Source organism: Urocampus carinirostris, chromosome 3 (assembly GCF_059441175.1).
Source record: "Urocampus carinirostris isolate Australia breed hairy pipefish chromosome 3, RoL_Ucar_1.0, whole genome shotgun sequence".
Taxonomy (NCBI): Eukaryota; Metazoa; Chordata; class Actinopteri; order Syngnathiformes; family Syngnathidae; genus Urocampus; species Urocampus carinirostris.
Genome location: NC_142351.1, coordinates 16,096,398 through 16,121,402, shown reverse-complemented (window position 1 = coordinate 16,121,402; position 25,005 = coordinate 16,096,398). Strand labels below are relative to the sequence as shown.

Here is a 25,005-nt window from a genome sequence, read left to right as displayed (position 1 = left end):
TTTGGATACAATTTCAATATTTTTTTTTTAGGTACAGCACACACAAAAATATCATTGATCATTAATCAAAAAAGGAAACAATAAACGATTTGCACGCACTCCGCTGTACATACAATGTGCCCAAATGCAGTAGGCCGAAGCTGAAGCTTTTGAGTGGCGACCACTGTTTAATATTTTTCTTTGCAGGGAAGACCTATTCAGAATTGAAACAACAAAACTTTACCACATAATGGTATTAAAACAAGAAAATAGAAAACTTTGCCACATAATGGAAAATGACATATAATACAGTGGGAACACGCTACTTCGCGGTTCCACGTTCGCGGGTCTAAAAAATAATAATAATCAAATAAAATTATATATATATATATATATATATATATATATATATATATATATTTAAGCATTTTTGGAGGGGGGTCACTACTTCGCAGATTTTCACTTTTCGCAGGTGGTTTTGGTCCCCATTAACCGCGATAACCGCGGGATTACTGTAATACCTAAAAGTAACTTGTGATATTAAGCTTCTTTCAGTATATTTATAGTATATTATACGTACAGTATATGACTTTTTAAAATCACATACATGCAGATAACGACTTTGACTTTCTGAAATGGGAAAGAAAAACAAAGTGCATTTGGGAATGACACGTTATTGTGCTTCAGCTTCGGAAACAACGATTTTCTCCTGGTTTGACGTCATCATGAATCGACGTCTCAGTGAAATGACGACATGGAGAAGAGAACGTCTGATTACTCCCAACGCTCGTCCCTCTGCGCTGCTTGGTACTCTTGTTATTGTCGTCTATTCTCCGATGGGAGCTCCGGATGGAATATCTAACATGTAAACAGACGAACGAGGACTGAGGATTGAGGACTACCGAAGATGCAAAACAAGAAAGGGGATTTAGCTTTTAACCCCATTTACTTCACTTTGCCACATATAATATGGCGGTGAGGTCGACGTACGATCCAGTATGTATCGTGGCCAGGTAGGTAGATTGATGTAGATAGAGTGATAGATTATTTAGCGCCACCTTCTGGAAAATTCCAATAACTTGTATTATTCAATGTAATTTGAATTCGATACGTTTCTCACGCGTCTTTGTTATGAATACAGTCGAGATTAGATAAGTGTTGAGGGTTGCACTGTTTAATTTTCTTTTCATTGCCGAATTTAGAATCAACTAATTTCAATGGTACACGTAAGTGAAGGCTATCCATCTTATAATCATTGTTGATTCAACGACATAATAGTCTTTTTTTTGTTTTGTTTTGTTTTTGCATTGATCTAATAGGCTTTAGGGTGGTGGACACCATAAACCAATCTCTAAACTTATCCAGCCTGTTACCGTCGTTTATCAAACTAATCAAATTCTATGTTCTCAGACACTAATCTGTGACTACCGGTGAAGCCTCTGCACATAGACAGCTTTCTAAAACACTAAATCAAAGGACACACTACAACATGGCTACAATCTGGTCATGTAACCCTGTAATTTTAGCCATTTCAAATATTAATAAAATATTTGTAGATGCTTGCAGCTCCAAACATGGTGGCGGAAGACAGGGTTTATGTGTTCATACTATGATTTTTGTTGAGTAGTGGGTGCTTTATGTTGTACTGGTACAGTAATAAGATTAGTCGTCTAATCCAAGAGCAGACAGAAATAGCCAAACACTATCCCACTTTAGTCTCAGAACAAGAAATAGAACCAGAGCAATCTCTGTCTTCACACAGTTTGTGTGTTTTCTGTCTTTCCCCCTCTCCTAAACTGTTTAAATACCCCTTGTTCATGCACCGGACTTGCCAACCTGAGGAGATAGAGGTTTTGAGAGACCACCATACCTGAGTGGTTGCTCCACCCTGACGCACAGACATAATCTGATGAGAATCAAATCAAGCGAGGCCAAAGGATTGACTTTGCGCAGATCCAAAGAGAGCGATCACGTCAGAGCGGGAGAGGTAGATGTCACATTTTGTGACAGCTACGGGCTGTCAGAGCCCTGAGATCTTCCTCACTTGAGTCACCTGCAGGTAAAAATAAAGTTTGATTGCAATTTAACTGACAATTCGTTTTTATATTTTGGTATGTTTGCTTAGGGTAATTAGTAATCGTGTAATTTCCCTGAAGCTCAAATTGTTGGATTTATGTCTTCAGGCTCTGCTATGACTGTGGACATCTGTGTAAGGGGAGATTTATATGGCGTCCCATGAAAGGTCCCAAGGGGGAGCTCTAATGGAATTCAGTAAGTCATTGTTGTTATGGAACTTTATTATAATTGGCTTTTCATGTGAGACTAAGATTAGACATCACAAAATGAGCTTTTGGTACTCTGGTGTCTGGGATTAAACACTTCTCTGTGTCTGGAAATTTAAAACTATCTAGTTTGACCAGGTCTACTCATGCTTACTTGACTTTTTGTGATTTTTATGATGTAATAAACTCTTGCATGGTATTTTCTTGTAGTTAGAGCTCCCAGGTCAAATTACACAATCATCGGAGAGGCAATACGCTATGTAATTCCGGCACATATGCAATGTTCTATCGGCTGCGGGGGTCAAAGCTGCAAGTATGACAACCCAAATTATTGGCGCGATGATCAGCAGGCCATCAAAGGCCTCTACTCTTCATGGTGAAGAATCTCAGCAAATACTTTTACAATTGTAGAAAAATGATGGGTTATGTTTGCGTCTTTTTTAGGGTGACTGATCATCTTCTTGCAATGTCCAGACCCTCAACTGAAATCATTGAAAAGTATAACATTATCGACCAATTTCGAAGGTATACACAATTATCTCCCCCAAGGTCTCTGCAGGTAGTATGAGCACACACCTGACTGAAATTTTTCGTTTATTTCAAGGAGTGGCATTAAAACGGTGATCAACCTGCAGATACCTGGTGAGCATGCAAGCTGTGGAAACCCTCTGGAGCCAGAGAGTGGTTTCTCCTACCATCCAGAGGCCTTTATGGAAAATAACAGTAGGTGCTTCATAGTTTGATGTAGATGTGCAACTAACTATTATAGCAACTATTGTAGCGATTATCCAATAGATATTGTTTTCCCTCAAATTTAGCATGTTGTTGATTTCATTATTTGGCAAACAATAACAAACACCAAAATACGAGTACAATGAATGAAAATTCATACAAAAACTAAACAAAAATATCCCATCTAAAAACCTTTTAGGCAAAGTGCTTGGTTGGTAGGGACCTCATCTCATTAGCTGCACCGCTTATCCTCAGTAGGGTCGCGGGGGTGCTGGAGCCCATCCCAGCAATCATCGGGCAGTGGGCAGGGGACACCCTGAACTGGTTGCCAGCCAATCACAGGGCACACAGGGACAGACAACTCGCTCGCTCGTGATTTATAAATTAACCTGTGTCCATTTTTAGGGACAGGGAAATGAACAATAATATAAAATCAGGCAAACAGTTTTTTATTGCTGGTAGTCAAGTAAAGGCTCATTAGCAGGAGTAGAACAGTAAATAGAACAAATATTACATTAATTTTGTGCGGTGGTCTACTGCAAACTCTAACAAAATTACTCAACAAATCTAACTATTTTAAAATCAAACAGTTTTAACTGACGTTCATTCTTTGGACTGCATACATATAATTTTAACGCTTAAGCTCTCTTTTATAGCCGAATATACGTGTGTAAAATGTAAAATGCATGTCATCGAAACCGAATTGGCTTGAAGGTTACTTAAATCTTACCAAAGCCAGTTAGATTCTGTTTCGTTTGATTTTTTAAATGTTCATGCATCACGAGGTATTACCATGATACGCAAAGTCTGCCTTTTTGGAGTGGATGTCGTTAGGCTGCGCCCTAAAACATACGCGGACAGAAATATGGCAAAGAGGGAACGTTCTTTATTCAACAACGTTCAGGAGACGGTGGGCTTTTTATACTGTGTCCTCGTGGTTACGTGATGTTTTTCTCTGAACCGAAAGTATTCTTTCTCGGAATCGACAGTGTTTTTTCCCGCCCCGACTCTGCTCAGTCAACATCTTGTGATTTCTTGTATCATCATTGCTTAATAACATCCTAACAGATGTTTTTTATCAAGCTGGCAGTTAATCCACAACACCTCGCAAGCAATCTTTTAAATCACTGCATCCATGCTAAAATGCTCCGTAAGTTGAGATGTTTAGGTCCACGTACTTGATGTTAATGCCATCATTTATGCATGTTACCGCTCGAGACAGAGACGATATTGCGCATTAGCGACTCTTCCGATATTATAATCATGTAAGATACCCATGTTGAAGAAAAATGTCTAGCAACGATAGTCAGCAATAGAATTTATTGTTGACTATTCTATTTTCAATTTCTGCAACGTCGACTAATCATATGCCCTAGTTTAGTTAGCAAGGGATGCTATTGAACTTTCAGTTGTTTATGATTTCAGTTTATTTCTACAACTTTGGTTGGAGTGACTATGGAGTGGCCAACCTTACTACAGTTCTGGATATTATAAAAGTTATGGCATTTGCACTGCAGGAGGGGAAGATAGCAATACACTGTCATGCAGGTCTTGGGCGAACAGGTAAACTGGAATATTCACTAAAAGGTTTTATCAAGGTACCGTCACAAGTAATAACCCCTTCTTTTTTTGTAGGTGTGTTAATTGCATGTTTTTTGGCCTATGCCACCAGGATGACAGCCAATCAAGCTATTTTGTATGTTCGGGCAAAGCGCCCTGGTTCCATCCAGACGCGTAGTCAGCTGAGTTGCGTCCGTGAGTTTGTCCAGTTCCTCGCCCCTTTGAGAAGCGTTTTCTCTTGTACTGAGCCTAGATCCCAACCAGTCACCTTGACCCAGTACCTTAATCGTCAGAGACACATCTTGCACGGGCCCGAGCGTAAAGAACTGCGGTACCTGCCAAAGATTGTCCAACTTGTGTCCCGGCTGCTACTGGATATCGCAGAGAATCGAGAAGTGATCGAGGAAGACATTTTGGAGGCGCCGGACATCCACGACATTGAGATGACCTTGAGCATCATTGAAAAGCTTGGGCCTCAACTCTGCACGAATGAGCCTCGTTTGCCAGGTTCCCCGACCTTACCGAGACATTTCCACGAGCCTCCTATCTTTTATCATCGAAAGAGTCTTAGTTACAGTGAATCCGACCTGAGGCGTCTGGGGTCGCAGCTCAACCTCCTCACGCAACCCATGGGCTCTCTTTCTCAGGGTAATCTGGCTAGGCCCGTTTCCCCATCGGAATGCAGCCAATTGGCAACCCACTGGAAGAGTTGGAACAGTAACACATCTGACATCTCCCAAAGTTCCATAGGATCACTCTGGCAAGTCAAGAACAATGCAAGAGATGGGTCAATTTTGTTAAAGAAGGTGAAGCAGGCCCCCATCCAACGTAGCGAGTCAGTAGGAAACAACAGCCCGCTCCAAAAAGGTAGCATGCTCTCCAGATTGAAGGCTGAGCAGAGGGAATCAATGGCAGAAAACGGGAGGGTGTCTCAGCATAGAGATGAGGAGCAATCCGAGGTACCGTGCATCACTTTGCAGTCCGAGTTGTCTCTGGAGGCCAGGAGACTGCTGGTGGCGCAGGCTCTAGCAGTGGACCTTTTTCTGGACGGAGCGGAAGAGCACAGGAACAAAGTGCTGACGTGGCAGGTAATTGACCGGCAGGGGTTATTTTGAGGTATTTACCCTGCTTTCCAGACTATAACTCGCACCTGACTATAAGCTACACCCAATACAGGTTTTAAAGGCTAATCCGTTTGTAGATACAGAACACCGCACCTGACAATCAGCCATATATGCCCACGCTAAAACGTGAGATATTCACAAAGAAAGGTGGTGTCCAGAATTTTCAGTTTTACTTATAAACACACATGGAGAAAAGGCAACACAAGTAACACACCACGAACAGTGCTGGTTAAAAAAAAAACACACACACTGGTAAAATTCACTGTGACTAAGAAACAGCAGCAACACACACCAGTCTTCACCATCGATAGGTACATCATTGTGAAGTTTATGTGCAGAGCCTGCCCAAGGCATAAACGAGCAAAGCGGCTGCTTAGGGCCCCGCAGTCACTAGGGGGCCCCCAAGAGTAGTGTACGTTTTTTGTGCCAATATTGTGACTTCGTGTGTCCACTCAAGAAGACTTCTACAGAAATACAACAAAAATACTACACAATAACCACAAAACTAAATATCAATTCTAGTGCTTAAAAACAGGGACCTCATATTTTCATTCTGAAAATTTAAAAAATAGTATAGAATTACTGCAAAAATACGACCACAGTAATACTATATGACACAATAATTTTTACAGAATTATTTACTCCAAAAATACTACTATGAAAATACTACAAAAATTCTACTAAAATACAGCTACAACTGCAAATTACACCTATAGCTATACTACAAAAAGTCACATATGGAAATATCACAAAAATACTACAAAAGAAACTACAGAAATACTTTCTTATATCGAAATACTACGAAACAAAGATAGTACAAAAATACTAAAAAAAATAATACCACAGTAATGCTACATCAATACTATAATCATAAAATTGCTGTAATAATACAAAAATACTAGGACAATACCACAGATATACAACAAAAAATCTGCTTTCGAAATACAACTAAAGTACGACAGAAATACTAAAAAAGTGCTACAATGGATATACTCCATAAAGTTACTTAAGACATACTTCAAAAATAGTGCAAACAAAAAACAGTACTTCAATGAAAATCAGACTTTATAAATACTAAAAAAACCCTACAGTAATTCTTCAAAACTAAAAAAGAAACGAAGAGCTTTAAACAGGGACCCAATATACTATTTTGCTTTAATTGTGGTCGTTTCAAAACCAATTTGATGACACTAATCTATTTAAAAAGAAGTATTTCACATGCGGCCCCTGACTCCAAAATGTTGTCTACCCCTGGAATCGAACATGGATTGAGTTCTAGTAAGAATGCAAATGATCAAATAATAGGGGCCCCCAAATCTAATTTTGCTTAGGGCCCCATGAAGGCTTGTGCAGAAGCTCTGTTCCCTCTTTATCGGCCAACGCGATTGCTTTTAACTTGAAAGCTGCGTCTTAAGCTTTTCTTTTTGCATTTTCCATAATGAAGGTCGTTATATGCAAAATTTATTAATGACCTTGTTCTTCTACGGCAGGGGTCGGGAACCTTTTTGACTCAAAGAGCCATAAAAGCAAAAAATATTAATTTTATTTTGGGAAAGAGCCACACCATATATTATGAGACAAATTTACTAAATTGCTAAACCCGCGCCCCAGACAAAAGCTTAGTCTTCAGCACATTTATTTTTGATGATTTGATAAAAATTATGAAAAGAGAATAATGCCAGAGCCCCTGTCCCAAAATCAACAAACATACCACTTTAAACTTGTCTCTTTCTTGCAATTACTCAAGACCGGTTAAACTCCTTTTGACCCTTTTTTCATACATATTGGTTTCAAAACCAGATGCAAGCAGTTATTGTGTAAAAACGTCACAACATTCTGCAAATAGGGAGCCTGATGAGCTCACTTTTGGCGCAGACGGCGTAGGGCGAGAGATGGAAGGGAGTGCTTGCACTTTTTGCATAGCTCCACCCATCCCTCCCACTCACCCAATCAAATGACTAAGTTCTCTTCCGGTGTTTTGGCGTATTTACAGTTCTGTGGATTCATCATAAGGTATCTGAACACTGAACACAGATTATATAGTGAACTTTTATAAAAAGGATTCTTTAGCGTTGTACAGCCAAAACGAGTTTTTTTCCCCCTTTTTTTGTGTGACACCTTGACTAAATTGTAGTGAAAACGTGCCCTATATATACTGCGAAGTAATACCTAGTTATTTAGCTTTGCGTGTACCTGAATAGGATAGACAACTCAAGTTTTGAACAAGATGGAGAAATTTTGCATGCAATCAAATTTGTCTCTGAGCCACAGATACTCATAGAAGGAGCCATATATGGCTCGCGAGCCATAGGTTCCCGACCCCTGTTCTATGGTGTTTGGTGACTAGCATTACTTACTTACTTACTTTCTGCCTGAGTGCCACTGGTGGCTGTTAGAAAAATGCAAGCATTAGCCGCATCTTTGCATATGATAAGATAAAGATATATTAAGACTACCAATACAAAACTATTTTTGGAACCAGTACGCTGACTTGTTTGAGAGCTACCTGGCAACCAGTAGTTTGACAAATCCGACTTGTGAAAAATACAGAAATGAAAACATAAATTAATTTGTAATTGCAGGCTGAGCTAAATCAAGGCGGCGCATGGGAAAGACTGTGCATGGAACGAGATCCCTTCATCCTCACTGGGTTGATGTGGGCGTGGTTGGAGCAGCTGAAAGAGCCAGTCCTCTGCCTCCAGGACTCCTTGAACCTCAGTGCGGAAAACATGGATGCTCAAACAGTCCTCAATGCATTTGGCCAGGTGAAAATATGAGACAAGAAAGATGAAAACTATCATATTGTTATTTTAAGCCGAAATGTTTAAATCTAAACTTAACACACTTATACTTTATAGCAGTGTCTGAAACTCATGACAAAAAGTTAGCGGACACCAGAGCAGACAACTCTGAAAAGTTGTCTGCCCAGCCATAAAGTTGCCTGACCCATTTTTCACAACTTGTTTTTATTTTTTATTTATTTATTATTCAGCCAATATCAACCATCGACATGATATCTACCGGAAATCATTTTGTCACGCGAAGCTATCGACGTGACTCATCGCCTTCGATCGGCGCCGGGTTTTTAGACCCAACTGCTGTGTTGGGAGTCATTAGGTGACCAAACCCCCCCAATTCCAACCCTTAATGCCGAGCGCCAAGCAGGGAGGCAATGGGTACCAATGTTGTAAGTCTTAGGTATGACTCGGGCAAGGCTTGAACCACAACCTCCCAGTCTCGGGGCGGGCGCCATACCCCCTAGGCCAATAATAGTTAAGGAGGGGCATATCAATCTAAATGTCGATATTCTCAATAATGAGCGAGTATTTGGATTGGATTGATACTATTGTCTTGTGATTGGTGATGCTTTCCCAATTTGACTCGGCCAAGGCTTGAACCAGTGACCTCCCAGTCTTGGAGCGGGCGCCCTACCATCTAGGCTACTGAGCTGGTCACAATAAGACGGCTAATCGTGGTATCAAGGATTGATAATCAGAATATATAACAGAACAACACTTTAAAATTAAGTTTATTATCAATCCACTTATAACATTCATTGCATGTTTTCCATCCGCCATCAGTATGCAACTGTATTTACTCATCTTCATTCATGCAATGTTTGCATTGCGTTGTCTGCTACAAGCCACGTGAACTCCTCTTTCCACGATACTTTTAATGTACGTTTACGTTTTGTAGTCATAAATTTTGTTAGCATCTTTTGAATCTTTCTTCTGGGGCTGAGGTTTTCTGCTTGATTCCTGGAAAGGATATGTCAGAGTGTGCAGTTTCGTCATGCATGAGAAGATAAGCAGGACATTGTGGTTCAGCCTTTAAGCATTTTTATTCCTCAACAGCAAGCAAACAACAACATGGCTCCATTCAATACAACATGGCGATCAACAATTAGCAAAACGCAAAATTGTGTGTGCGTAATGACGTCACACAATGGAAAACATCTTACCGCAATACCACGAGTAAGAGCGCTATTAAATTGACAAATATTAACTATTCCTAACCACTTAGCCATTTTTCTTGTGTTCTCTGTGCGTCTACTTTGGAAAATTATATGCAAATGTGCTACCTTATAACGCTCGGCATAGTCCGGAAGCATGAAGTTATTTGATGCAGGCTTCTGATTGGCTGCCGAGTATCCAAATTGCCAAATGAACCGAAATTGCAAAATTTTCAAACAAAACAAAATTCCAAAACCTCCAAAACAAAGAAGATTTCGAAATGGGAATAAAACGTTTTATTTGTTACTTTTTTTTTTTTTTATTGAAAAAGTTGTCGGCCACCGGGGCAGAGACGTTTTCCAAGTTGTTCACCCGACGTAAAAGATGCACGCTCCTGGCATCCGGGCAGATGTTATTTCAGACACTGTTAATAGCATATGAATAACCTATATTTTATGTTGATAATATGTGTCAAATTTTCAACATGTAACCTAGTGTTTACTAAGTTTGTGTACTGTAATGCTAAATCATCCTGGAAGGAGGATTACCACTTGTGAGGCCCCTTCAAGGTTTCTCTTTTTCCTCATGCTGAGGTTTTGAGTTGTTCATTGCCTACATGTTGGTTTAATATCAGGTAATTGTGTAATTATAATCTTGTGCAGTCCTTTGAGACATTTTTGTGATTAAGGGCTATATAAATAAATGTGACTTGACGTGTATTATTTGCCCTCGTGTAGGTTTTAGATCAGGGGATGGTGTAATAATATTCTGTGGTTTGCAATAATCTGTGGTCTGTGCAGCTCTTTGAGACTCTTTGTAATTAAGGGCGTCACAAATAAACACGACTTGACTTTACGTTTATTCTCTATGTCCACACAGGCACCCAAAGAAACGCTCACATGCATACTGGAATGTATGGCTCATTTATTGACAGTCCCAGAGGATGTTGAACATGCATTTTTCAATCGCACTATCAAGGCTTTTACTTGGGTGAGAATATGTGACAATTGTAAAGAAAAGTTCAAATCGTAAACAATGCCAACCTCTTAACAGGTGGAACCAAGTTCCAGCGACGGAAGTCAAGTTTATGAGTCCATGACCAGAGTTCTACGGTGTATCCTTGAGGACATGAGATGCGTCTCCACCAGAGAAGAAGCTGCAAAGTCTCCTTTAGATCCATCTTAGATACTACGTATGAAATTATGGAGCGGACAAAATTGTGCCTTATGACAAAAATATTTATTTGGTTATTATTAAGTGGTGTTGTGAGATGAATATAAATAGTGATGATACTATCTTAGCTTTCCTTTCCCAAACCGAGGTCACTCGATAAAGAATAACTTGTTATGCAATGTTTTGCCTTAAGACTTCACGTTCAGGCCCAGAACTAGTCAGCTACAGTGGCTTGCAAAACTATTTGGCGCCCTTGAACTTTGTGACCTTTTGCCATATTTCAGGCTTCAAACATCAATACATAAAACTGTAATTTCTTGAGAAGCATCAACAATAAGTGGGACACAATCATGAAGTGGAACACACTTAATTACATATTTTAATCTTTGTTAACAGATGAAAAACGAAAAAGTGGTTGTGCCAAATGATTCAGCCCCATTGAGTTAATACTCTGTAGCGCCACCTTTTGCTGCAATTACAGGTGCAAGTTGCTCGGGGTATGTCTATCAGTTTTTCACATCGAGAAACAGATATTTTTGCCCATTCCTTCTTGCAAGACAGCTCGAGCTCAGTGAGGTTGGATGGAAAGCGTTTGTGAACAGCAGTTTTCAGTTCTTTCCACAGTTTCTCAATTGGATTGAGGTCTGGACTTTGACATGGCCATTCTAACACCTTGATATGTTTTTTTGGCAAACCATTTCAATGTAGCTTTTGATTTATGTTTTGGATCATTGTCTTGTTGCAAGACAAATCTCCGTCCCAGTCTCAGGTCTTTTGCGGACTCCATCAGGTGTTCTTCCAGAATGGTCCTGTATTTGGCTCCATCCACCTTCCCATCAATGTTAACCATTTTCCTTGTCCGTTCTGAAGAAAAGCAGGCCCAAATCATGATGCTGCCACCACCATGTTTGACTGTGGGGATGTTGTGTTGAGGGTGATGAGCTGTGCCGCTTTTACGCCAAACATAACATCGTTGCCAAAAAGTTCGAATTTGCTCTCATCTGACCAGAGCACCTTCTTCCACATGTTTGGTGTGTTTCCCGGGTGGCTTGTGGCAGACTTTAAACTACACTTTTTATGGATATCTTTATGGAAGAGTGGCAAGAAGGAAGCCATTTCTTAAAGGCCAGATTTGTGCAATATAAGACTAATTGTTGTCCTAATTGTTGTCCTACGGACAGATTCTCAGCTTTAAACTTCTCCACAACAGAATCTCGGACCTGCCTGATGTGTTCCTCGTTCTTCATGATGCTCTGCGCTTCAAACAGACCTCTGAGACTATCGCAGTGCAGGTGCATTTATACAGAGACTTGATTTCACACAGGTGGATTCCATTTATCATCCTTAGTCATTTAAATCAACATTGAATCATTCAGAGATCCTCACTGAACTTCTGGACAGAGTTTGCTGCACTGGAAGTAAAGGGGCTGAATAACACTGCACACCCACTTTTTTTGTTTTGTTTTTTGTTAAAAAAGTTTAAAATATCCAATAAAGTGTGTTCCACTTCATGATTGTGTCCCACTTATTGTTGATGCTACACAAGATATTACAGCTTTATATATTGATGTTTGAAGTCTGAAATGGGGCAAAAGTTCACAAAGTTCAAGGGGGGTGAATAGTTTCGCAAGCCACTGTATCAAAAGCCCTTCAAAGCTCTGTTATAGTGCAAATTTAGAGTATATTATTGCCTTTAGGGTATCAATGTTATCCTTTTGTATATAACCTCTTCATAATAAAAGCATGCATCATTTACAGTGAATGATGAACTCTTTTTTTTTTTTGGGTGGAAATCCCATTGCCACATTTTTGTGGGGTCAGGAAGAGAATGTATAAGCTTTCAAAACATCTTTACCATCCTTCCCTTGTACTGAACCCACAATGCTGGAGTAGTCACAGGAGACGAGGCTGAACCCCCTAAAAGCAGAAACACACCATTAGATCCATCCAAACGCATATTCAATCTTATTTTCAACAGTGCACAATAACACACCTGGACATTGTGTGAGAACCCCCCAGTAAGTGATATCGGCTCTCCAAGCCTAAGCCGTTATCTCTGTCATGTTTCCAGGTCAGCACATGCAAGGAAAGGTCCTGAGAAGCTGTTACAGCTCGAAAGCTGTCCTGTGAAATGACACCAGTCATTACATGTTATTTGACATACAGTGGCCCCTCAACATACGAGATGGATTTGTTCCCGGATCAAGGTCGTACTTAGAATTCCTCATATCTTGAACAAATGTTGCCCATGAGAAACAAGTGAAAACCAATTAATCTGATCCAGGCCTCCCAGAAACATCAAAGTTAACCCTAAATACCTACAGAACACATCCTGATGACTAAAAACACACTAATATAGTAATTGAACATACAAATACAGTAATAAAAGTATATTAATAAAAAAAGTTTATTACGACCACTACCATGGAGACTGTTGACACATAAGCGCTGACTACACTTAAAATTAAAGCTATGGCAACTTTTAATTAACCTGAAATTTATATTTTTTCTGCCCTACGGTTTTGTAATTTTTTTCTTGCCTATTTAGCTTTTTCAATTTTTGCTTTATTTGCCCTTTTTAGCTGCGCACTTTCACTTTATAAAGGTATTTTGATCAAAAACCTGTCCAAGGTGATATGCCTCTGCCTCCATTTCAAAATGTCAAGGAAATCAAAAGGCAAGTATCATTAAAAAGAGCTGTAGCACAACTTAGTGGTAACTTAGACTTTCTCTCGGATGCTTGGAAGACATCTCGTATCTCATTTATTCTACAGTAGCTTGTGTGTAGAAGGGCCACAGTACTTGGCATTTGGTAAACAATGGTATCATTTCAATTGAAACAAGTTGATGTCACCATTTATTCACTTTATAGTTACCTAAAACATATTTTGTAAATGTAAAACAATAGTGCAAAAATCTTACCACACAGATCGAAGTAATTGGCAAAGTGTGTTCTTCAAAGCTTGCGAGCAAGGCACCTTTCAGGGAATAGACCCAAAGATGCCGATCAGCTGCCATCACAATGCAGTTGCTGTCCTTCGCCTCAAGGAGAATTCTTGATGATGTGGTGAGTGTCAAAGGAAAGGACTCTACTTGTTGGACTAAACAAAAAAATACACCGTATTATCAGCACCATGAAGGGAAACCGGATTAAAAGAGTTGAGATATTTTTTTAATGTAAAAGGCACACAGAATTTAAACTACAGGATTGGCTAAGAATTGCACCCGAAGTAAGTACCATTATTGTGCGTCGATTGGTAAATCAAAATGTTTTCCTGATCACAATAGATGGAACAGGAAACGCACCTTCTATCCCCTAGACTACGAGGGATACAGATGACACATGAAAAGGCATTAGATTTTATGTCACCAGTTTTTCGTCACTGTACCATTTTGTTGGTGTCATTATTGTGGGACGTGAGAATATTGTCAGACACCAAAATACAGTATTGTTTCGACGACCCGCAAAGTCTTTATTAAGTTTTTTACGTAGGCCTCCAGTTCGCGTACAGAAAGAATCGGTCCTTGGAGGATGCTGTCTACATAGCCCTGCACAACACCCGGATCCATCTGCAGCAACCAAACAAATATGCCAGGCATGTGGGCTTTGGACTTCAACTCAGCTTTCAACACCGTCATCCCAGACAAGCTGGAGCTGAAGCTACACACGGTGGGTCTGCCAGCCTCATTGTGCCACTGGATCAGGGACTTTCTCACCAACAGGCCAAAGGTGGTGAGATTTGAGAGGACGACAGCTTCCTTCAGGAAAGTGGTAAAGGAACATCTACGCCACCACTAACAGAGTTTTTTCCCCAGAGCTGTTAAGTCCATCAGACATTCCTCTCACGCCCAACTGCAGGACAATAACTTATAAGCTGTGAGCCACAACTCACTTTATTACTCAGTCTGGCTTGATGTAATTGTACAACTCAGAATCATAAATGGTAGGGCGCCCGCTCCGAGACTGGGAGGTCGCTGGTTCAAGCCTCGGCCGAGTCATACCTAAGACTTACATCATTGGTACTCATTGCCTCCCTGCTTGGCGTTCGGCATTAGGGGTTTGGAATTGGGGGGGGGTTGGTCACCTAATGACTCCCGACACAGCAGTTGGGTCTAAAATGGTGGCGCCCTGTTTGGCTGAGGCTGCATTGGCTCGCTACAGTTTAACTGTACGGGTCAGGTATATCGAAATTTTGTTCCGTGTGCATGGTTACAAAGAATGACAATAAAAGTAAATTCTATTCTTTCTATTCTATTCTATAAAATAGAACTTCCTTTGTAAACAATACACGAAGGTTGCAAGGAACACATCAGTGGCAATTTATGTTAATGACAATCTGGAATCTCTTGAATCTTAAAGCGCACAAGATTCTGAACTGAATGAAGAGAAAGGCATTGAGGGAAGTAACTTGGTCGTCCTGAAAGATACAAACGCTTAGCCGTACGTAACCGACATTTGTCACTTAAAATGCTTCGTTAGCGCCAAGAAAAAGTAAAACTAAGTTTTACACTGCTTAAAAGTCCCATTGTTTTTTTTCATTTCCCTAACATTTGTATCTGGTACCGTAACTAAAAATGGTGTGATAATGTCATTAGACCACCTATGACCCCAGTGGCCTGGTGGTTTGGAATTGGCACCTTTACCAATCCCAGTTGCAATTAGTGTTAAGCAATTTGAGTCAGCGAAGGATATCGACTGATCAATAGTTGCACAAATATGCTAATACACCGGTATGCATTTCCATATTTTTCTGAACATAGGGCGCATTGGATTATTAGACGCACGTTCAACATTTTGGTTAATTGGGGGTTTTAGGTGAGCCTTATAGTCTGGAAAAATTGTATGTGTTTATATGTAGTTTCTCTGATTTCAGATGTATTCAAACGCAATAAATTGCTATCAAGAAACATACCTCCAATCTGTGTATACACCACATTCCAAACAACCTCAATTGTTGTACACAGTTTGTCCTTTCTCACCTTGAATGTGGGACGTGTACTTTGACTTTTTAATGCTGACATCGAAGACAGTGAGTTCTTTGTTGTTAGTGCGCTGCTTGCAGTGGACCATGGCCAGCCTGGCAGACTGCGTGGGGATGAAGACGGCAGCTTGGCACCCAGCGACCGGCAAAACCTGGCACTCTGGGTCTTCGTCTACGTGCGGGGAGGTCAAACTATCTGCATAAATCACCTTCAGATGACAAAGACTCGAAAAAATTGGTACAGTCATCTTTTCAAACGCATTTAGTTTCAAAACCACTTACCTTTGGACTTTCATCAACATGGTCCTTGGAGCCAGCCGCGATCCATTTCTTGTCAGGCGAAACCAGGAGTACGTTGACATTAAAGCTATCGCAAACCATTGTTGTGGATTTTTTTATCAAAGATGTTTTAGCTAATGTGCACACCGACCCCTGACTCATTCCAACCTGGAGAAAAAATATATAAATAATGTGAATAATAATAGCACTGTTAATTATAAGCAAAATCACTGTATTTTCCGTACTAGAAGGCGCAGTGGATTTAATGGCCACCCCCAAATGATGGAGTGTGATATTTTCAATATATATAAGACGCATTCGACTATAAGCCGCCTGCATTGAAACCATTACAAGGGCTAGGGTTGCACAAAAAATAAAGTGCCATATTTGCGCATTGCTTGATCAGTCAGATTATATCACTGATCACAATCACATACAATTGCCTAACGATGAATGCAACAGGAATTGAACCCAGATCACAGTGTGGAATGCGCCAGAGCCCATTCACTGCTGGCCTGGAGAGAGATGGCTGTACTTGCCCAAGACACACCACAGGAAATGGTGCCCCTACGATCCTAGTGGTTAAGGGATCCAACCCATTCACTGGACCCCTTGGGATGCAGATGACACGTGAAAAGGCCTTATGCCTTGTCACATTATTACAATATTTTAGCCACTGAGCCAAATGGTTGATGTTATTATTGCGCCGAGCTATGTGAATATTGTCAAACACTAAACCGCTCTGTGGTATGGTCGACTTTGCTCCTGTGCGAGTATTCACGGTAATTTTTAACGAGACAGTAACTTTCAGAGTTACGCGTTACTTTTGGGTGTCAATAATCTAGGGGTAACCCGAATTACTTTTTAAACGAAGTAACCGCTTTGTGGTATAATCTTCACAAAGCGCACGAGATTCTGAACTGATTGACGGGAATTGTGGGAAATAATTTGGTGGTTCTGAACTGAAGAGAACGGCATTGTGGAAAGTAATTCAGTCGTCCTGAAGAATATAAATAAACGCTTGGCAGTACATAATCAAAACAATTGTCACTTACGATGCTTAGTTTGAGCTGAGAAAATAGTAAAACAACATTCTCTAATCTAACATATCTAGTACTGGGACTAAAATAGTGCGATAGTGAGATAAGACTTAATGCCTTTACATGTGTCATCCCTAGGGGACTACTGGATGGTAACCGGCGCCCTCCAAACTGTGATCTGTGTTCGATTCTTGTTGCATCTTATGCAATTGTGAACAACCATCCGTGTCGCTGGCGTCTTGGTGGTATTGACTTATCAAAAGAAAATATAATCACGTATTTCCACTTCCGTCCACATACAAGGCACATATTCAAATTTCTGGCCAGTTTGGTTTTTTTTGGTGCGCCCTATACTCCGGAAAAATATGGTACAGGTACAAGCTACTTACAGTTAGAAACCATTCATTGTCCTTATTATACTGTAGCAATGTACAGTTTAGGGATCCAGTGGAATAGGACGCCACCTCCTGGCCACTCTGACCTTGCCAGACCTTGACCAAGCCAGTTGAGTCGGCTGTGATGACAAATTCCCGTTTCTCGTCACTTATGATGCTCGATAAAGGATTTTGCTTGGCAGTGCACCACAACAGTTGACCCTGAGAAATACATACACATTAGGTTACGCTCAAAGGGGTTCATGTGGGGTGATGCAACTTAGATTATATATGTAAAGTATGACTGTGTTTGTCAAACCTTTCGAGAGCCAAGGCACACTTTAACCATTGAGAAAATCTTGGTGGGTAGAAAATGTAAATCAAAAAATATTAATCTCCATTTGCTCTGTTTTACCATTTACATTGTCAACAAAGGCGATCATCTTGCCCAGAGGTGGATGAACTAAACCTGACTGGCCACAGAGGCTCTTTAATCCGGCCCGACTAACAAAAATGATGAAACTATGTCAATATATATCATATTAATTAAAGTGCTGTTAATTAAAACGTTTTTGTGGGCTCCAGCTTTGTCCCCATTGTCTCTTTTGTGTCTACTACAAAAAGACCATTACAGAAATACTACAAAAATAACACAAAATTACTTCAGGGTTTCTACAGCTAAAGAAAAGTTAAATTAAATGCCTCTTGAAATCAAATCGAAGACCAAGTCAACAAAAAAAAACACAATTGAAACAAAAAAAAAAAAATATATATATATATTTTGTGCACACAATACATCGTGCTTCGTACACATGACCTGGCACAGGTTTTAGCCATGGCAAAAACGTTCGTCAGACGGCCACTTCTAATTAAATGTACACTTTCCGATAGTCCAAAGTAAACGTCTTTGTCAGAATTTTCTATGTAAATTATGGGTAGAACGAAGACAGGCCCGACTGAAACCGCATCACCGTTTTGATAGTTCGTTTATTGTGGTCAGTTTATTGTGGTCATGCAATGTTACTACAAAAGTAAATTAAGTGAATAATTAAAAAAGACAATTGATAAATGCAGATCATTTCATTTTATAAATGTTACTAAATCTTTTTAGTTCAAACAAATAGGAATCTCTTTAATGTGTTCACATTTTAAAGACTTTCAAAAATTGTATTTTAAGACATTTTAATGCCAATTAGGGCCTTATTTTGAGAATAATGAATATACAGACGCCTCCCGACTTACGACCATTCGACTTACGTGAAACGGTAGATACGAATTTTTGTTTCAGGATGTGAAAAATTTATCCAGACATTGCTATAAGCTAGATTTTGTGTTGTGTGCACCTTTTTCAGAGTACAGGGCATGACTGTTGTGCTTCTTCCCATCGCTACCAGCGTGTGGCGCTGTGAGAGGTCAGCCAGCATCCACCCTGAAGAAATCCGCTTCCTCTACCTCGTTTGTGTGTAAACATTCTATACCGTATCTCCAGCGCGCTAAGGACTCTGAGATTTTTATTGTTTAATATCTCGTGCATCCATTCAATATGGTTGGTGTAAAGTGTAAAGAAGTCAAGTCATGTTTATTTGTACAGCCCTTAATCACCACGAGTCTCAAAGGGCTGCACAGATCAAAGACTAAACTACAGACTATTATGACACCATCCCATCATCTAAGAGAAAAGGCCAGCCGTTTCTTTTGAAACGAAAGTGGAATAAGAAAGCTTGTACATGCAGCCCTTTAAGCATAACTTGACTGAATAGGTCTCTAGGCCAAACCCCTGACCACATTTTTGAACCCAATGCAACATTAAAGGTTTGCCCTTACTTTTATAACAAAATTGCGCGAATGAATCTGTTTTGAATAAATAATTTTGTTTACTAATTCTGTTCAAAAATAATTTTCTTTTCATCTTATTTTTACACCATGGAATGTTTTGTTCACTATCAAATGTTTTAAAACAAATTAGTTGACAAAATGATTTAGCTGAAGTATATCGGCTGACACCTACAGATATGGAATCAGATGACAGTTAATTTACAGATCCCTTGGAGACCGCACTGATACTTGAAGATGGCACGCTTGTATATATCTATCAATTTGTTGTCCTCATCAGATTAATTTGGACAATTTCCTGAGGCAAGCCAGACGAGCGGTCACAGGACAGTAGAGAAATACTGCTTTATAAATTTGTTGCACTGGCCTATGTTTGCACATTAAGTATTTTTTTGTTGTTATTTTTCTTAAATAAAACAGAAAATGTCAAACGACTTGATATAACAATTAAAACATAGTAAAATCCAAAATTATTGTAAAATGATTAACCAAAATGAATGCATGGTGACCACAAATGATAAGAAATACGCAATAGTGTCAATTTAGGCACCATGATAAGCTTTAAAAAAACAATAAAACAGAAAAAAAGAATGTGCCTCGAAGATTATTAATGAATAAAGTGTGCCTTTGCTTAAAGAAGGTTGAGAAACATAATTCTAGAGAATCCAAGGCGGTAAACTGATCAATATCTCAGAAGGCATAAAGACTCAATATAAAATGGATGAAATTCTGAAGATTTTCCACTGACATTTTGGATGTTCCATGCCCGGACTGTACCATCAGTTGAAGCACTGCAGACTGTGGTTGGCGTGTCCCAAAGGTCAGGACCCAGAGGTAAACTCAACTGCATGTAGACAAAGCCCACGATTTGCCCTAATGGAGGAACAAGATTTTAAATCACGTTTTAACCAGTGTTGGGACTAGCACATAACAAAGAAACACATCCTTGGAACCTCAGTAAACAAGTACTGTCACGAGTTGAAAAGAAAATTTGGTCATCTATTGTCGTTACACTTTGGTGCACTGCGTTACTTCGCGAATCTAAACATGCAGATCACTGATTATAGTATCTTGTGCTCTTTGAGTACTCTTGCCTCACAATGTGTCATACATCCCTGAATATGTTAGATCTAATCTCTGAAGGGTATTTATATTTACCAACAAAATACAACTAAATAAAGTTATGGTGGCGCAGTCTTAAGTACAGAACGAGAATGTTAAATTTCTCCTTATGTAGATATTCTCCCTAAAGTTTATACTCACATCCAAGCCAAATTTACAACTGTGAAACAAAACAGTGAAATCAGGGAGTCACCTTATATGCGCATATTTGGTTGTGCGTCAGCAGTAGCGAATGGTAGGCAGCGCATGGAGGGAGAGGCATGGCTAATACAGGGACAGAAAAACTCAATTGGGGCAAACGTGAGCAAAGAATTTACGGTAAAAGTGTACTGAATTTTGGTCTTTTTATTTGTAAATTTATTTTTGGCTTCCATTAGGCTTAGGAAAAAAAGAAAACATGGACAATACCCATATAAAGATCTTTGAATAGTTTGAAGCCTAGATTGAAAATGGATATGGAATGTCTCAGTTAAGTGTTATTTTGCAAGCTCTCGAGATTTCACAATCCAGGAAATATGAAGGGTTTACTTCTTCCAAAGGTTCATGTACTCGATTTCTAGTATTTATTTTATTATGTGGCTTCTTTCAAGCAGTTTAAGAGGGTTGGCTCCGGTGCGAGTATACACGGTTATTTGTAACGAGACAGTAACCTCCAGAGTTACGCGCTACTTTTGGGTGTCCGTAATCTGGGGGTAACTGAACTACTTTTTAAATGAAGTAACTAGGAAATGTAACTACTTTTTTTCAATAACGCGTCCAAAACTGGTATTAACAGCATTTTAATGCAATTATTTTTGGCTAATGGTAGTTCTATGGCTTATGTTGGTAAGTACCATTAACGTTGAAGTGATGGTTAAGCCTTCATTTGACCAATTCCAATCTAACGCTTACACTCACCCGCATGGCCGCGGAGACTCTTACAAGTGTAGCCTCCAGTTCGACCTTCCTTCATTTTGGTCTCCAAATGCGATCGTCTCAGAAAGTAAGTTTTCCAAGAATGATTGACGGGAGGGCTACCCAACACAGCCTGGCTACAAAACCCCCATCGTTGCAAGCACATCCTCCTGAAAAGAGCAATCTTGGATTTAAAACGTCTGTGGTGTCCACATACCTGTCAATTTATGCATTTACCCTGTACAACAGTATTTATATGTTTTTTTATCATTTCAAATTGTGTACACTGAATAAAAACTTTTGTACCTTTATTTTAAAAATATACGATTTTAAAAACTTGTTCTTTGATAGACCGATCTCGTCTTGCCCATTTTAGCTTAAATCCGGATCGTCTGTCACTGGTAGCAGACCACAACACCATCGTAAATTGATAATACTGTTGCAGTATTAATCCAAAGTGTTTTTGGCCACACAAATCCATCCATCCATTGTCTGTACCGCTTATCCTCAGTAGGATCGCGGGGGTGCGGGAGCCCATCCCAGCTATCTTTGGGCAGTGGGCAGGGGACACCCTGAACTGGTTGCCAGACAGTTGCAGGGCACACAGACACAGACAACTCACTCGCTCATTCACATCTAGGGACAATTTGGACGACTGTCTCTATTTATGAAAGTTTCACGTTACGAAGTACCCAAACGAGAAAATATTGCCTTTAGTTCATTTGTCAAAAATACAGTACAGTACGCGCTGCTATTCGCCGCTCCCAGAGTTTCTCAAACGTAAACAAACTAGCCATCGCTTCAAATCTGCCCGGTAACCCAGTGCAGCATGCATGCTCCCAACATGCTCTTCGTGTCACCGTCACACATCAGAGTTCAGACGAGGAGGATTTCCGACAAGATAGCGGGAGGAGGACGCAGTCATAATTCAATTGGCCCAGATCTGCCCAGAAGAAATTTTGACAAAATTCCACAAAGTTTCGGAATTTGTGGAAAGGAATCACCCGGGAAAGGTGTTGACCTGTCGGGCTATCGCTACGTCCGCCTTGCGCATTTCCGGCGCACTGTCAAAAGCCGGCAAAAGCAGACGTCAATAGATCATTTTTTCAGGAAATGCTTGTCAAAAAGGTAAATACACATCTTTATTTCCTATATTCGTTTTTCACATCATGCCTCTCACATTTTATGTTTATTGTGCGGTAGTCTAATTATAACATGTTCTGATGCTCTTTTATGATTCATTAAAAAAAATATACTGATACTGTACTTTAGCGGGGCTTGGAACGGATTCGTGCATTTACATACATAATGCGTCTCTACTTACTATGTTTTTAGGTTACGAAGCTACTCCCAGAATGAATTAAATTCGCAAGTAGAGGTACCACTTTACTCTGATCTCTGAGGAAAATTGAACGAAATTTTGACAGTTGTTGTTAAGAGTAAAACCATCCGTAGAGCAGATGAAGTCATAAAAAAATCTGCACTGTTACATATAATAAACAACACTAAATTTACTGAAAATGTGGGAAATTCCCAACGTTATAACTGTGACTATGTCTGACAGATGAAGGTAAATGCATCCGTACTCTTCTGGTTTGCAGTATTTAGTGACATTTTTACAAAAGGACTCCATACCTGTCAACCTGTACGTTTTTGCCGTACAAAGTACGTTTATTATGCATTTTAAGACGTGTACGACGTACAAGAAAATCTGTACGGAAAAACGCAAATTTGTCAATTATGGGTACCACCCGGGAAACACCGACTATCCCGAAACGGCAAATCAATCAAGTCTAACGAGTTCGCCGCGGTAGCCTCTATCTCGGTATCGTTTTTTTCGTTGCAAACGAAGCGATCGGTTTGATACTACTATGCGCATGCGTCTGCCGCCTAGGGACTTCCCATCATGCATCATTGCAGAGAAAAAAATATGGTGTAAGCAGTGTTTCCTCTAAGCTGCGCGCGTGCTCAATTGCGCACTGCTCGCACATTCTCAGCACATAAAAAAATCTAGCCAGCGCACAAAAATGAGGGCTCTAAATTACTAATTAAGAAGCGACTTAAGTCAAAGTTACAGTGCATGAAGGTCAAAATACACGGGTTCCCCTGACCTTGTGTCCTAAATGCGGTATTTTGAAGTCGAGTCGAAGTAGAACGAAGTTGAGTAAAGTGAGTAGTTTGACGAGAACCGGCTTCTTTGGCTCGGCTCACTAAAAGGAACCTGCTCTTTCGGGTCCTAAACGGCTCTTTAGGTTGTTTTTGCTTCTTTAATCCCAACATGACCAAATATTAGGTAAAATTATACACAAAATGACTTAAAGAAAGAGGGGAATAGAACAAAAAAGAAAAAAATACCAAAATGAAAAAGTAGTAAAAAGCTGAGAAAAAAGAGAAAATAAAAAGGAAAAATTTAGAAAAATGCCAGAAAAAAAGAAAAGAAAGAAATGTAGGAAAAAAGTAAATAGAGAACAAAAAGAAAAAAGCAACAGCTCGGAAAAAATAAACACAATGAGATTTTTTTTAAAGGAATTTATAAAAAAGTAGAAAAAAAACACGGAAAAAAGAACAAAAATTTTGTGTTGCATTCAAATAATTTCCAATTATATCAAGTAAATCTTGTTGCCAACATTGTACTTCCACTAAAAAATGTGATTAAGTACAGTTCTGTATCTTACAACCGACTAAATAAGCCCCCCAAAATGTTAATATTATGCGACAAAATATATCAGGAAATAAAAATAAATGGATATCTTGTGAAAGAATTGTAGGCCGTACAACCTTTGCAATAGTACATGAGTAAATTCATTCAAAATAGAAAAATAATTTTGCATTGCCGGAAACTCAGCAAAATGTAACTTCATGTCATGTTTTGGACATGTTTGATAATTAATTATCTTGCCACACTTGGGATTATGGTTGCTCACTGTTGTTTCAAGCGTTGCTCACCGATTTTGTGTGAACGCTCAGACCCGTGGAAAATTAGTGGGGACATTGGGTGTAAGATTATTTTCTATTTTGTAAGGGAAAATACGAAAGTTTGTACGGGCATGGAGCCGTGGAGGTAGACAGGTATGGGACTCTGCTCGCACCTTGTTTTGTAACCAATATTCACACACATGAATTGAATTTGCCAGTGTATTTTCTGTACAGCCCTTTGAGACTTCTTGTGATTAAGGGCTATACAAATAAACAAGACTGGACTGGAAACGCTAAAAAAAGATATTGAACGAATTATTCGTGTTGTTTATGAGACAAATAAACTAGACTGGTTTACACGATTCAACATAGTCTGTCTTGCCGTGATTACATAGGTGCCGCGTTGTGTTTTTAATGTTTATTATCACTCAAAAGGGAGAATTGCAATAATTAATAAGGGGTTCAAAAATGCATGTATACACAAAAAAAAAATCAAACCCACTTCCACAACCAAGGAGTCTCGGCCACATCGTGCCATTCCTGGGAAATACACGAACAATCAGTGTTAAGTTTTGCTTGTCAAGCTAACTTCCGCATGTGAATAGCTTCTTACCGTACACACGCTGGAAGCCCTGATAAGATCTTCCTCGGGTAAAAATGTAAAAACGTGAATGAGACAATCGCTTATTAAGTGTTGGGGGTCCATGTTGACTTTTTTTCCTAGAGTGCGGAAGGAAACAGGAAGAAAAGAGAGAGGGTGTA

The 25,005-nt window shown here is 39.6% G+C and overlaps 2 protein-coding genes across 5 annotated transcripts; one reads left to right on the top strand and one right to left on the bottom strand.

The window, feature by feature from the left end:
* The first annotated feature begins 718 nt into the window (after nt 1-718).
* LOC148368926 (protein tyrosine phosphatase domain-containing protein 1-like) lies at nt 719-12,565 on the top strand. 4 transcript variants are annotated; one of them, XM_088330844.1, is made up of 11 exons: nt 719-975; nt 1,821-2,038; nt 2,163-2,250; nt 2,472-2,637; nt 2,706-2,786; nt 2,866-2,984; nt 4,419-4,556; nt 4,629-5,641; nt 8,260-8,442; nt 10,510-10,620; nt 10,684-12,565. In XM_088330844.1, exons 3-11 carry the CDS (start codon nt 2,205-2,207, stop codon nt 10,813-10,815), a joined length of 1,989 nt encoding a protein of 662 aa, XP_088186970.1. In that variant the 5' UTR covers nt 719-975; nt 1,821-2,038; nt 2,163-2,204; the 3' UTR covers nt 10,816-12,565. The 4 variants fall into 4 exon arrangements, with proteins under 4 accessions (XP_088186970.1, XP_088186969.1, XP_088186967.1 ...); XM_088330843.1 differs by having other exon boundaries at nt 719-992; nt 1,828-2,038; XM_088330841.1 differs by having other exon boundaries at nt 719-992; nt 1,824-2,038.
* Nucleotides 10,333-25,005, bottom strand: fbxw12 (F-box and WD repeat domain containing 12). The gene is given in 10 exon segments (XM_088330845.1): nt 10,333-12,720; nt 12,797-12,927; nt 13,726-13,904; nt 15,784-15,994; nt 16,068-16,232; nt 17,494-17,700; nt 20,060-20,184; nt 21,331-21,497; nt 24,746-24,813; nt 24,815-25,005. Coding segments are annotated over 10 exon segments (1,488 nt in total). The 5' UTR covers nt 24,950-25,005; the 3' UTR covers nt 10,333-12,620.